The sequence below is a fragment of the Arachis duranensis genome, chromosome 2 (genome assembly GCF_000817695.3).
Source record: "Arachis duranensis cultivar V14167 chromosome 2, aradu.V14167.gnm2.J7QH, whole genome shotgun sequence".
Taxonomy (NCBI): domain Eukaryota; kingdom Viridiplantae; phylum Streptophyta; class Magnoliopsida; order Fabales; family Fabaceae; genus Arachis; species Arachis duranensis.
In genome coordinates this window covers 56,090,286-56,103,497 of record NC_029773.3, presented here as the reverse complement: position 1 = coordinate 56,103,497, position 13,212 = coordinate 56,090,286, and the positions used below count along the sequence as shown (strand labels likewise).

At 43.0% G+C, this 13,212-nt stretch overlaps 1 protein-coding gene and 1 pseudogene across 1 annotated transcript; one reads left to right on the top strand and one right to left on the bottom strand.

The window, feature by feature from the left end:
• LOC110278189 (uncharacterized) overlaps positions 1-7,051 on the bottom strand; it is a 44,974-nt pseudogene extending 37,923 nt beyond the window's left edge.
• A 5,166-nt stretch (positions 7,052-12,217) lies between these two features.
• Positions 12,218-12,661, top strand: LOC107474452 (uncharacterized). Its single transcript, XM_016094071.1, has one exon. It carries the CDS (start codon positions 12,218-12,220, stop codon positions 12,659-12,661), a length of 444 nt encoding a protein of 147 aa, XP_015949557.1.
• Positions 12,662-13,212: the final 551 nt, after the last annotated feature.

Genomic DNA, 13,212 nt, shown 5'->3' with positions numbered 1-13,212 from the left:
GAACGTTTTCACTGAGAGGATGGGAAGTAGCCACTGACAACGGTGACACCCTACATAGAGCTTGCCATGGAAGGAATTTGCGTGTGAGAAGAGGATTTCAAGGAAGAGTTGAAGTTCTAAGGACAAAGCATCTCCAAAACTCCAACATATTTCCCATTACTGCACAACAAGTAACGCTGTTATTCTCTATTATTTTAACTTACAATTTTAAGTAGTTTGTAGTTTGGCTTTTTACAAATAAATCCAAATAACTTCATTAGTCTCCTGACTAAGATTAATAAAATAACATTGGTTGCTTCAAGCCAATAATCTCCGTGGGATCGACCCTTACTCACGTAAGGTATTACTTGGACGACCCAGTGCACTTGCTGGTTAGTTGTGCGAATCACAAATTCGTGCACCAATAACTCACAACCAATAAAAAGACACTTTATTGTAAATCCTAGGGAGAACGACCCGAGGTTGAAATACTTCGGTTTATAGATTTTAGGGGTTTGTACTTGTGACAAAAAAAATTTTGTATGAGAGGATTATTGTTGGTTTAGAGACTATACTTCAACGAGATTTCATTTGTGAAATTCTAAACCGTCAAAAATCCAATCGTCAGCGGACAAGTCCTCTACCTTGGCAAGGTTAGCCTTCCCTCATCTCATTTGTCACCTCTGTTATTCAGTCGGAATTGACATAGAGGGAGACACCCTCATTGATGAGGACAAGCCCATCACTAAGAAAAGGATGGAGCAAACAAGAGATCTCACTCATCATGAAATCCCTGAGATGCCTCAAGGGATGCATTTTCCTCCACAAAACTATTGGGAGCAAATCAACACCTCTCTAGGAGAATTGAGTTCCAACATGGGACAACTAAGGGTAGAACACCAAGAACATTCCATTCTCCTCCATGAAATTAGAGAAGATCCAAGAATCATGAGAGAGGAGCAACAAAGGCAAGGAAGAGACATTGAGGAGCTCAAGCACTCCATAAGATCTTCAAGAGGAAGAACAAGCCGCCATCACTAAGGTGGACCCGTTCTTTAATCTCCTTGTTCTTTAATTTCCCGTTTTTCAAATTTTTATGCCCATGTTTATCTATGTTTGTGTCTTATGATCATTAGTGTCTTAGTATCTATGCCTTAAAGTTATGAATGTCCTATGAATCCATCACTTTTCTTAAATGAAAAATGTTCTTAATTGAAAAAGAGAAGAATTGCATGAATTTTGAATTTTATAATAGATTAATTATTTTGATGTGGTGGCAATATTTTGGTTTCTGAACGTATGCTTGAACAGTGCATATGTCTTTTGAATTTGTTGTTCATGAATGTTGGCTCTTGAAAGAATGATGAAAAAGGAGACATGTTACTGAGGATCTGAAAAATCATAAAAATGATTCTTGAAGCAAGAAAAAGCAATGAATACAAAAAAAAAGAAAAAGAAAAGAGAAAAAGAAAAAAATAAAGGCAAAAGGAGTGTGCTTAAGAACCCTGGACACCTCTAATTGGGGACTCTAGCAAAGCTGAGTCACAATCTGAAAAGGTTCACCCAGTTATGTGTCTGTGACATGTATGTATCCGGTGGTAATACTGGAAGACAGAGTGCTTTGGGCCACGGCCAAGACTCATAAAGTAGCTATGTTCAAGAATCATCATACTTAACTAGGAGAATCAATAACACTATCTGGATTCTGAGTTCCTAGAGAAGCCAATCATTCTGAATTTCAAAGGATAAAGTGAGATGCCAAAACTGTTCAGAGGCAAAAAGCTAAAGCCCCGCTCATCTAATTAATACTGATCTTCATAGATATTTTTGGAATTCATTGCATATTCTCTTTTTTTATCTTATTTGATTTTTAGTTGCTTGGGGACAAGCAACAATTTAAGTTTGGTGTTGTTATGAGCGGATAATTTGTACGCTTTTTGGCATTATTTTTAGTATGTTTTTAGTATGTTTTAGTTAGTTTTTGTTATATTTTTATTAGTTTTTAGTTAAAATTTACTTTTTTGAACTTTACTATGAGTTTGTGTATTTTTCTGTGATTTCAGGTATTTTCTGGCTGAAATTGAGGGACCTGAGCAAAAATCTGATTCAGAGGCTGAAAAGAACTGCAGATGCTGTTGGATTCTAACCTCCCTGCACTCGAAGTAAATTTTCTGGAGCTATAGAAGCCCAATTGGCGCGTTCTTAATTGCGTTGGAAAGTAGACATCCTAAGCTTTCCAGCAATGTATAATAGTCCATACTTTGCCCGAGATTTGATGGCCCAAACAGGCGTTTCAAGTCAGCTTAAGAATTCTGGCGTAAAACGCCGGAACTGCACAAGAATGGGAGTTAAACGCCCAAACTGGCACAAAAGCTGGTGTTTAGCTCCAAGAAAAATCTCTACACGAAAATGCTTCAATGCTCAGCCCAAGCACACACCAGTGGGCCCGGAAGTGGAATTTTATGTCATTTACTCATCTTTGTAAACCCTAAGCTACTAGTTCTCTACAAATAGGACCTTTTGCTATTGTATTAGGAGTCTTGCGATCACTTGAGATCTTTTGATCATGTTTTTATGATTGAACCCTCTTTGGGAGGCTGGCCATTCGGCCATGCCTAGACCTTGTTCTTATGTATTTTCAATGGTGGAGTTTCTACACACCATAGATTAAGGTGTGGAGCTCTGCTGTACCTCGAGTATTAATGCAATTACTATTGTTCTTCTATTCAATTCGGCTTATTCTTGTTCTAAGATATCACTTGTTCCTCAACTTGATGAATGTGATGATCTGTTTTCAAACTCGTGATTGTGGGGCGTTAGTGACAGACGCAAAAGAATCACTAGATTCTATTCTGACATGATCGAGAACCGACAGCTGAATAGCCGTGCTGTGACAGAGCGCATTGAACATTTTCACTGAGAGGACGGGACTGTAGCCACTGACAATGGTGATGCCCAACATACAACTTGCCATGGAAAGGAGTAAGATGGATTGGATGAAGACAGTAGGAAAGCAGAGAAACGGAAGGGACAAAGCATCTCCATACGCTTATCTGAAATTCTCACCAATGAATTACATAAGTATCTCTATCTTTATTTTATGCTTTATTCATAAATCATTCATAACCATTTGAATCCGCCTGACTAAGATTTACAAGATGACCATAGCTTGCTTCATACCAACAATGTCCGTGGGATCGACCCTTACTCGCATAAGGTTTATTACTTGGACGACCTAGTGCACTTGCTGGTTAGTTGTGCAAAGTTGTGATAAAGAGTTGATATTACAATTGTGCGTACCATGTTGATGGCGCCATTGATGATCACAATTTCGTGCACCAATACACATGTTCAAAAGGAGAAAAACCAGTAGAAGAATGAATGGTTCTATTATAAGCAAACTCAATAAATGGTAAACAATCTTCCCAAGTTTTTAAATTCTTACCAACAACAGCACGTAATAAGGTCCTTAATGTTCTATTTACTACTTCAGTTTGATCATCAGTTTGAGGATGACAAGTAGTAAAGTATAATAATTTGGTGCCTAATTTACCCCATAAAACTTTCCAAAAATGACTCAAAAATTTTACGTCACGATCAGAAACAACAGTTTGGGGAACACCATGTAAATGCACAACCTCTCTAAAGAACAGATCAGCAATATTTGTTGCATTATCAGTTTTATGACATGCAATAAAATAAACCATTTTACTAAATATGTCTACCACAACAAAAATACTATCTCTACCCTTTTTGTTCGAGGCAAACCAAGAACAAAATCCATAGAAATATTAACCCACGGATGCATAGGAACAGGTAAAGGGGCATACAAACCATGTGGTAAGGACTTAGATTTAACCCGTTTACATGCAATACACTTAGCACAAAATTTTTCAACATCTCTATGCATGCGTGGCCAGTAAAAATGTTCAGATAACACATCCTATGTCTTATGCACACCAAAATGACCCATCAAACTCCCATTATGTGATTCAAGAACAAGTAAGTCCCTCATGAAACAAGCAGGCACATAAATTCTATTACCCCAAAATAGAAAACTCTCATGTCTATAAAATTTGTTAAATTCACTATGTTCACAAGAGGCATAAAAGCAGAAAAATCAAAATCAATTACATACAACTCCTTTAAAAACTCAAATCGCAATAACTTAGAAGTAAGTGTAGTAATCAAAGCATACCTTCGAGATAAAGCATGGGCAACGACATTATCTTTACCTTGTTTAAAGGAAATCACATATGGAAATGTTTCAATAAATTCCACCCATTTAGCATGTCTTTTATCAAGCTTACCTTGTCCTTTTAAGTGCTTCAAAGATTCATAATCCGTGTGAATCACAAACTCCTTAGGTAAGAGGTACTGTTGCCAAACCTCTAAAGTCCGAACCAAAGCATATAATTCTTTCTCATATGTTGAATATTTACGCTGAGCTGAATTTAACTTTTCACTTAAGAAGGAAATGGCTCATTTTTCCTACATCAAAACAGCACCTATACCAATCCCAGAAGCATCACATTCAATCTCAAAGGTTTTATCAAAGTTAGGTAAAATAAGAATAGGAGCAGAACACAAACAGTCTTTTAGAGTATGAAATGCAATTTCTTGTTTCCTTTCCCATTTAAATCTAACATCCTTTTTTATAACCTCTGTGAGAGGCGCATCAATGGTAGAAATTTTTTTTACAAATCTTCTGTAAAACACAGCTAACCCATAAAAACTTCGTACCTTAGAAGCATTCTTAGACGTTGGCCATTCATGAATAGCCTTTACCTTTTCCTCATCAACTTCAATTCCATTCGCACTCACAACAAAACCAAGAAATATAACTCGATTAATACAAAAAGTGCACTTTTTTAAGATTGGCATATAATTTTTCTTTTCGAAGCACTTTCAAAATAGCTGAAACATGTGACAAGTGGTCATCCAAACAAGTGCTATAAATGAGAATATCATCAAAATAAACAACAACAAATTTACCCAAAAATTCTTGCAAAACATGGTTCATTAGACGCATAAAAGTACTAGGTGCATTAGTTAGCCCAAAAGGCATTACTAACCACTCATAACTCATGTTTTGTTTTAAATGCAGTCTTCCATTCATCCCCTGGTTTCATTCTAATTTGATGATACCCACTTTTCAAATCAATTTTAATGAATATGCATGCACCATATAACTCATCAAGCATGCCATCTAACCTAGGGATAGGATAACTTTACCGTAATTTTATTGACTACACGGCAATCCACACACATTCGCGAAGTGCCATCCTTCTTCGGAACCAACAAAACTGGTACAGCACATGGACTCATACTCTCCCTAATGTGACATTTGGCTAATGACTCCTCCACTTGCGTTTGAAACTCCTTTGTCTTTTCAGGATTACTCCTATAGGCTGGTCCATTAGAAATGCTAGCATCAGGAATAAAATCAATTTGGTGCTCAATCCCTCATAATGGAGGCAAACCACGTGGCACGTCAGTAGGAAAGATATCAGCAAATTCCTGCAACAAAGAGACAGTTATTTCACAAATTTGGGTTAAAGTCAGTGTCAGAGAATAAAGTATCCCAAAATCGAACCATAAACAAAGCATTTTCTCTATATTTGCACTACTCTCATGACATGGACTCTTTTTTTTCTTTTCACTCACCTTTCGGCCTTTTGCTATATTTGTTTCTCTCATAGCCTCTTTTTTTCAGATTTTTCTATGATCTCACATCCCATGTTCCCCTTGGTATCCTGTTGAAGCTTCAACTGGTCAAGGTAAACCTCCTTAGGTGATAAAGGAGTAAGAGTGATCTTGCAACCATTAAAATCAAAGGAGAACCAATTCGTGTGACCATCATGAAATGCTCGACGGTCGAACTGCCAAGGTCTCACCAATAATAAATGACAAGCTTGCATTGGCACCACATCACACAGTGCTTCATCAACATACTTTCCAACAGAGAATGCGATTGTCACCTGCTTGTCAACCTTGATCTCTCCACTGTCATTCAACCACTGCAACGTATATGGTTTAAGATGTTGAACACATGTCAAACCCAATTTCTCCACCATAAGTGTACTAGCCACATTAGTCAAACTTCCGCCGTCAATAATCAGACTACACACTTTTTCACCCACCAAACATCTAGTGTGAAAAAGATGTTGGCGTTGCTCTAGGCTATCTTCTTTCACCTGCAAATTTAAAGCACGTCTAACAACAAGAGATTCACCATGGACTTCATACTCAACATCACCATCAGAATAATCCTCCAAAGATGGCATACTATTATGATCAGAAGCATCACCATGATCAGAATCAAACACAATATCATCTCCTCTAATAACCATCAATCTCCTGTTTGGACAACACTAGCATAATGACCCATACCATGACACTTGAAGTATTTAATATCTCGATGCCTAGAAGTAGCAGAAGAAGAGTTAGAATTACCTTTCTTCTTCGTAGCATCAAACAACGCATTGGGTTCAACACCCTTAGTCTTTGTTGTGCCAGCACTACGAGACTGCCACTATGGATTAGCATGAGATCATCCTCTTGATGCTCTTCTTTGTTGTTGCCTCTCCACCTTCATTGCGATACTGACCAAATCCTCCATCTTCACATAATGATGTAACTCCACCACATCAGCAATTTCTCTATTCAAACCACCCACAAATTGTGCTATAGTAACCCTAGTATCCTCTTCTATTTTGGCAGTAATCATAAGCATCTCCATTTTCTTATGGTAGTCTTCAACGGACTTGGAGCTTTGAGTCAGCCGATGTAACTTCTGATGCACTTCCCTGTAGTAGTACGAAGGCACAAATCTTTTCTTCATGAGGCATTTCATAAAATCCCAAGACGCTATAGGGTGATCATCATTCCGCCGTCTTTTCTTCACTAGTTCATCCCACCAAAGCAAGGCATAGTCAGAGAATGCAACTGCTGCCAAATGAACCTTCTTTGCCTCAGAGTAATTATGACAAGCAAAAATTCTTTCCACCTTTCGTTCCCACTCCAAATAAACTTCAGGATCATTTCTCCCTTTGAATGGTGGTATTTGCATCTTGATGGCATTGATATTGCTATCTTGACTTTTATGTCGAGGTATTATAACCCCATCCGAGTCATCATCAAAAGGTACATGATTCTGACACCGATTCCGGAAAGGTCCTTGTTTAGTATTCTTGGACAGTGTCTGCGTCACCTCATGCCTCTATGCTTTCAACTCAGTCAAGCGATTAGTTAAGTGTTGAATGGCCCTTTGCATCAACTCCATATCAACTAAAGTATCTTCGGAATGAGCCGCCATAACAATGCACCTATAACAAAAATGTTATAGAAAGACCTCACAATTACTCTCTCACATGTTTACTCACGAGTGGACACTCATGTTTATTCTCGAAATTGACTTTTACCTTCTGTTAAACTCACCACTCTTACTTTTTACCACTTATAAATTTCTTTTTTTTTTGGTGACTACTCATAAATCTCTTTGACAGTTGCACTTTAAAAATCAAATAAAATAAAAATGATAGAATAAATTCAATACTAGAATAAAAAAAACTAAAAAAAAGACTAACAGTCAAAATACAAAGAGATAATAATAATAATAATAATAATAATCAAAAGTTTTGTTTTTGCGTTTTTTTTTATACGTTAACACAATTTTTTTTATTGTACTGAATGCTTTTTTTTTTTCACTGAATACTTTTTTTATTTTATTTTATTTTTTTTGAGATAACAAAAAAAATATAAAAAAAAAAGTGTTATTGGCTGCCAGAAAAAAGATAAAAGGAGTAAAATTAAATAAAAAAAAGGAAGGTAAAAGAACGCACTACAAGAACCTTAATATACTGAAGAAAACAAGGCACGAATATGAAGAGTATAAGGGTGCACAGCTGCGTTTTGTTTATTAGGTAGGTTTTTATTTTTTTATTTTTTTTAAATGAAAGTAAAAAGAGTACCGACACAGGAAAGAACTTCAATTAAGGAACACAAATACTAGAGGAATATGGAAACTAGATATCGAAGACGTTGTGGATTTTTTTTGTAATATATATCTGCAGAGGAACCAAAACAGAAACACAGAAAAAGACGAAGGACAAAGACTTTTTTTTTTAAATTATGAGAACACAGTAGAAGACGAATATAAATTAATAAAAATTAATCTAATACTTAAAATATGATACTTGTTACGGTCTGGCCCAAGCCATTTGTGGGTCAACCCGATCCAGAGATGACCCGATCCGGACGGTTGGACACATACGGTTCACTGCGCGACCCAGACACGCGTTCCTGGCAGCTCTCCACTACAGCTGTGAGGAAGTTTCGAGGAAGGTGGGCCTGTCCTTGAAGGGCCCACCTCTGACACGGTATAAATGGGAAAGGACCTGCCCTTCCCCCAAGGTACGTCACATTTCCACCTATCATTCTTCCCGCCTGCACACTAGCTGACTAGAGCGTCGGAGTGTCTTTGCAGGTGGCACCCCCTCTTTTCTTTCACGACGAAACCTCGGCTACATGGCAAACCCGAACCCAGCACGACCGCGATTGAGGCGTTCTCACCCCCTCCAATTACCACCCGACCTGTCCGGCAACCGACAACCGAACATTGGCGCCGTCTGTGGGGACTGCCTTAATGGACGTTGTGCCGGGTCCCGGAGACCAAGGCCGAGGAGCCGGAGCGGAAGGGGCGGCCTCTGTCGCCTCACTGAGAGGACAGCGAAGGTCTCCCCGACAACACACTGAACAGCACACGAGGACGCGACCCTTCGGGGGAACGGGCGGCGACAGCGCCATAATAATGCAGGAGCTACGTTACAGGGTCCAGAACCTGGAGCGACAACTGGCCGACCAGGAGCGTGACGGACGAACCACCGATCCCAGCTACACCCCATCCCTTGAAAGCCAAGAGAGAGACTCCCACCGAAGCCGCCTGCGACGCACCTCCGCATCCCGAACGGAAGCGGAGAGCACCCGTGAAGAGTCCCTGATCCCGAGAAGACGAAATGACACGATCATCTACTCCCGAGGCAGGGAAACGCGCTGCATGGCACGAGATCGCGAAGACGGGGAAGGGAGGTCCGGGAGGACACGACAACCTGTGATAATGGGCGTCACCCCATTCCACCGATCCATCCTCGAAGTCCGGTTGCCGAAACACTTCGACAAACCAACGGACATGAGGTACGATGGAACTCAAGACCCTCTAGAACACCTCACGGCCTTCGAAGCAAGGATGAATCTAGAGGGAGTAGGGGACGAGGTGAGGTGCCGAGCCTTCCCGGTAACCCTAGCGGGACCCGCGATCAGGTGGTTTAACGGCCTCCCGCAGGGATCTATCTACGGTTTCTCGGACATCAGTCGTGCATTCCTGGCCCAGTTTACAACACGAATAGCAAAGGCAAAGCACCCGATCAACCTTCTGGGGATAACCCAGAGACAGGGAGAGCCGACCAGAAAGTACCTGGATCGGTTCAACGACGAATGCTTGGAAATCGACGGCCTAACCGATTCGGTGGCCAGCCTTTGCCTGACGAACGACCTCCTCAACGAAAACTTTCGAAAACACCTTACCACGAAACCAGTTTGGACGATGCACGAGATCCAGATGGTAGCCAAAGAGTATATAAACGACGAGGAAGTCAGCCGAGTCGTGGCTGCCAATAAACGGCAGTCCGGCTACAGCCAACCTCGGCAACAAGGTAACGGAGAAAGACTAGAGGAACAAACCAGGGAAGAGGCGCCAAGCAAGGCACCGAGGCCGTTCCCCCGGGTCAGAAAATTCACCAACTACACTCTGCTCACTCTTCCCATCGTGGAAGTTTATCAACAAATAGCCGAGAAAGGAATCCTGCCGAAGCCCCGACCACTCAAGGACCGCACGGGAGGAAACAAGAACCTCTATTGTAACAACCACAAAGGCTACGGTCACCAAACACAGGACTGCTTTGACCTGAAGGATGCACTAGAACAAGCGATAAGGGAAGGTAAGCTAGCAGCATTCTCCCATCTCATCAGAGAGCCGAGGAAGCGTTATCGCGACCAAGACGAAGAAGGAAAAACCCGTTCGGCAAAGTGGCGACAAGAGCCAGAAGACAGGGATCACGGCCTCACTGTGATAAACGTGGTGACGGCCAAAAACGCCGTGCCAAGATCCCGATCGGCGCACAAGAAAGATGCTAAGGTCTTGGCGGTCTCCTCCTCGTTGGTGCGAAACTCTAAGAAGCCTCCATCCATTTCTTTCGGCCCAGAAGACCAATGGTTCGACGACGCCCCGGAAAACCCATCCATGGTCATCACGGCCAGAGTGGGAACCGGTCTCGTCAAACACATCCTTGTCGACATAGGGGCCGACTCGAACATCATGTTCCGCAACGTATTTGATGCACTGGGACTAAGGGACGCCGATCTGATGACTCACCAGCACGGGGTCATTGGATTGGGTGACCACTTCATCAAACCGGATGGAGTAATATTCCTGCCAATCTCGGTGGGACAGACTCAAGGCCGAAGATCGGCGATGGCCGAGTTTGTGATCCTCCGAGATTCCACCGCCTATAATATCATCTTGGGAAGGAAGACAATTAACGATGTTGAAGCGATAATCAACACGAAGCTGCTAGTCATGAAGTTCGTTACCGATGACGGATCTATAGGGTCCATAAGAGGAGACCTTGAGACGGCAGTCGCTTATGACAATGCCAGCCTCTCCCTTAGGAAGAAATCCAAAGAGGCGTCCGGCGTGTTCCTAGCCGACCTGGATGCCAGAGTAGACGACAGACCCAGACCGAAACCAGAAGGGGACCAGGAAAAATTCATGATCGGCGACACAGAGGAAAAATTCACGTTCATCAACAAGAACCTCCCGCATGAGTTGAAGGAGCCCTTGGTCGAAATGATAAGGGCCAATAGGGATTTGTTCGCCTGGACACCGGCCGACATGCCGGGCATAGACCCAAAAATTATGTCGCACCATCTGGCCGTCAAGCCGGAAGCACGCCCGATAGCCCAACGGAGGAGAAAGATGTCGATGGAGAGGACAGAGGAGGTGGCCAGGCAAACGGCCAGCCTCCTAGAAGCAGGTTTTATACGAGAAGTAGACTACTCGACGTGGCTCTCGAATGTAGTTCTAGTGAAAAAGCACAACGGCAAGTGGAGAATGTGCGTAGACTACTCTGACCTTAACAAAGCATGCCCTAAGGATTGCTTCCCCCTCCCTAACATAGACGCACTCGTCGATGCTGCAGCGGGCTACCGTTATCTAAGCTTCATGGACGCCTACTCCGGTTACAACCAGATACCGATGCACCGTCCAGACGAAGACAAGACGGCGTTCATAACGCCAGGGGGAACCTTCTGCTATAAGGTGATGCCATTCGGCCTAAAAAATGCAGGGGCAACATACCAAAGGTTAATGAACAGGATATTCCACGACCTCATAGGCAAGACAGTTGAAGTTTATGTGGACGATATCCTCGCGAAAACAACGCGACCTGACGACCTCTTGAATGATCTGGCAAATGTATTCGCGTCTCTCCGACAACACGGCATGAGGCTGAATCCCCTCAAATGTGCCTTCGCCGTGGAAGCTGGAAAATTCCTGGGATTCATGATAACTCAGAGAGGGGTAGAAGCCAACCCGGAGAAATGCCAACCGATACTACAGATGAAGAGACCGGGTTGTATCAAGGACATCCAAAGGTTGGCAGGGCGACTGACCTCATTATCCCGGTTTCTCGGTGCATCGGCAACAAAGGCCTTACCGTTCTTTAACCTCATGAAGAAAGGGATAGCGTTCGAGTGGACACCCGCATGCGAAGAAGCCTTTCTGCACTTCAAGGAAATCCTGGCGGCACCCCCGGTCCTCGGGAAGCCGAAGGACGGGGAGCCATTATACCTGTACCTCGCCATAACAGGAGAAGCCCTGGCCGCAGTTCTGGTGCGAGAAGAAGAGAGGGCTCAACAACCAGTCTATTTCGTAAGCAGAGCCCTGCAAGGGGCAGAATTAAGGTACAGTAAACTGGAAAAGCTAGCTCTAGCACTCTTGACCTCCTCACGGAGGTTAAAGCAATACTTCCAAGGTCACCAAGTTGTCGTAAGAACGGACTAGGAAATCCGGCAAGTACTTCAAAAACCCGACTTGGCGGGAAGGATGATGACTTGGTCCATTGAACTTTCCCAATATGACATACGATACGAGCCCCGGCAAGCCATCAAGGCGCAAGCGATGGCAGATTTTCTAGTAGAAGTAACGGGGGATCCGACCGAAGAAACGAGCACACGGTGGAAGCTCCACGTGGACGGAGCCTCCAACCAGACGTCTGGGGGCGCCGGGATCATCCTGGAAAGCCCGGTTGGAGTCGTATATGAGCAGTCGATTAGGTTCGAATTCCCCATTTCGAACAACCAGGCAGAATACGAAGCTCTTATAAGGGGCTTAACCCTAGCAGCGGAAGTCGGAGCAACAAGGTTGGAAATATGCAGCGATTCTCAGGTCGTCACCTCCCAGGTAAACGGGAGCTATCAAGCCAAAGACTCGTTATTACAAAAGTACTTGGAAAAAGTCAAGAACTTAAGCCAAAAATTTGAGGAGGTCACGGTCCACCACGTGCCAAGAGAAAGGAACACACGGGCAGACCTCCTATCAAAACTGGCCAGCACCAAACCGTGAGAAGGCAACCGGTCTCTCATCCAAGGTATGACGAGGGAGCCGGCAGTCACCTTGCATTTCGCAAGGCTGGGCTCTTCATGGCTAGACCCCATCACCAACTTCTTAGAAAATGGCAAACTCCCTGACGATGAAAAGGACGCCGTGAAATTGAGAAGGGAAGCAGCTAAATATGCAGTCATTCAAGGACAGCTATTCAAGAAAGGGTTCAACCAGCCCCTACTGAAGTGCTTACACCCCGACCAAATGGACTACGTCCTCAGGGAAGTCCATGAAGGCTGCTGCGGGCACCACATAGGAGGCAAAGCCCTAGCAAGAAAACTAATTCGAGCCGGATACTATTGGCCGTCAATGATGGCAGACTCCAAAGAGTTCGTCAAAAAATGTGTCAAGTGTCAAGAGAACGCCAATTTTCACAGGGCGCCGGCCTCCGAGTTAAGCCTGTTAACATCCTCCCGACCATTCTCGCAATGGGGAGTCGATCTCTTGGGGCCATTCCCAGTCGGTCCCGGGCAAGTCAAGTACCTCATAGTCGCCATTGACTACTACACCAA

Bases quoted from the DNA above. Each gene is read 5' to 3' on its own strand.
- LOC107474452 (XM_016094071.1), top strand. From the start codon at position 12,218: ATGGCAGATTTTCTAGTAGAAGTAACGGGGGATCCGACCGAAGAAACG.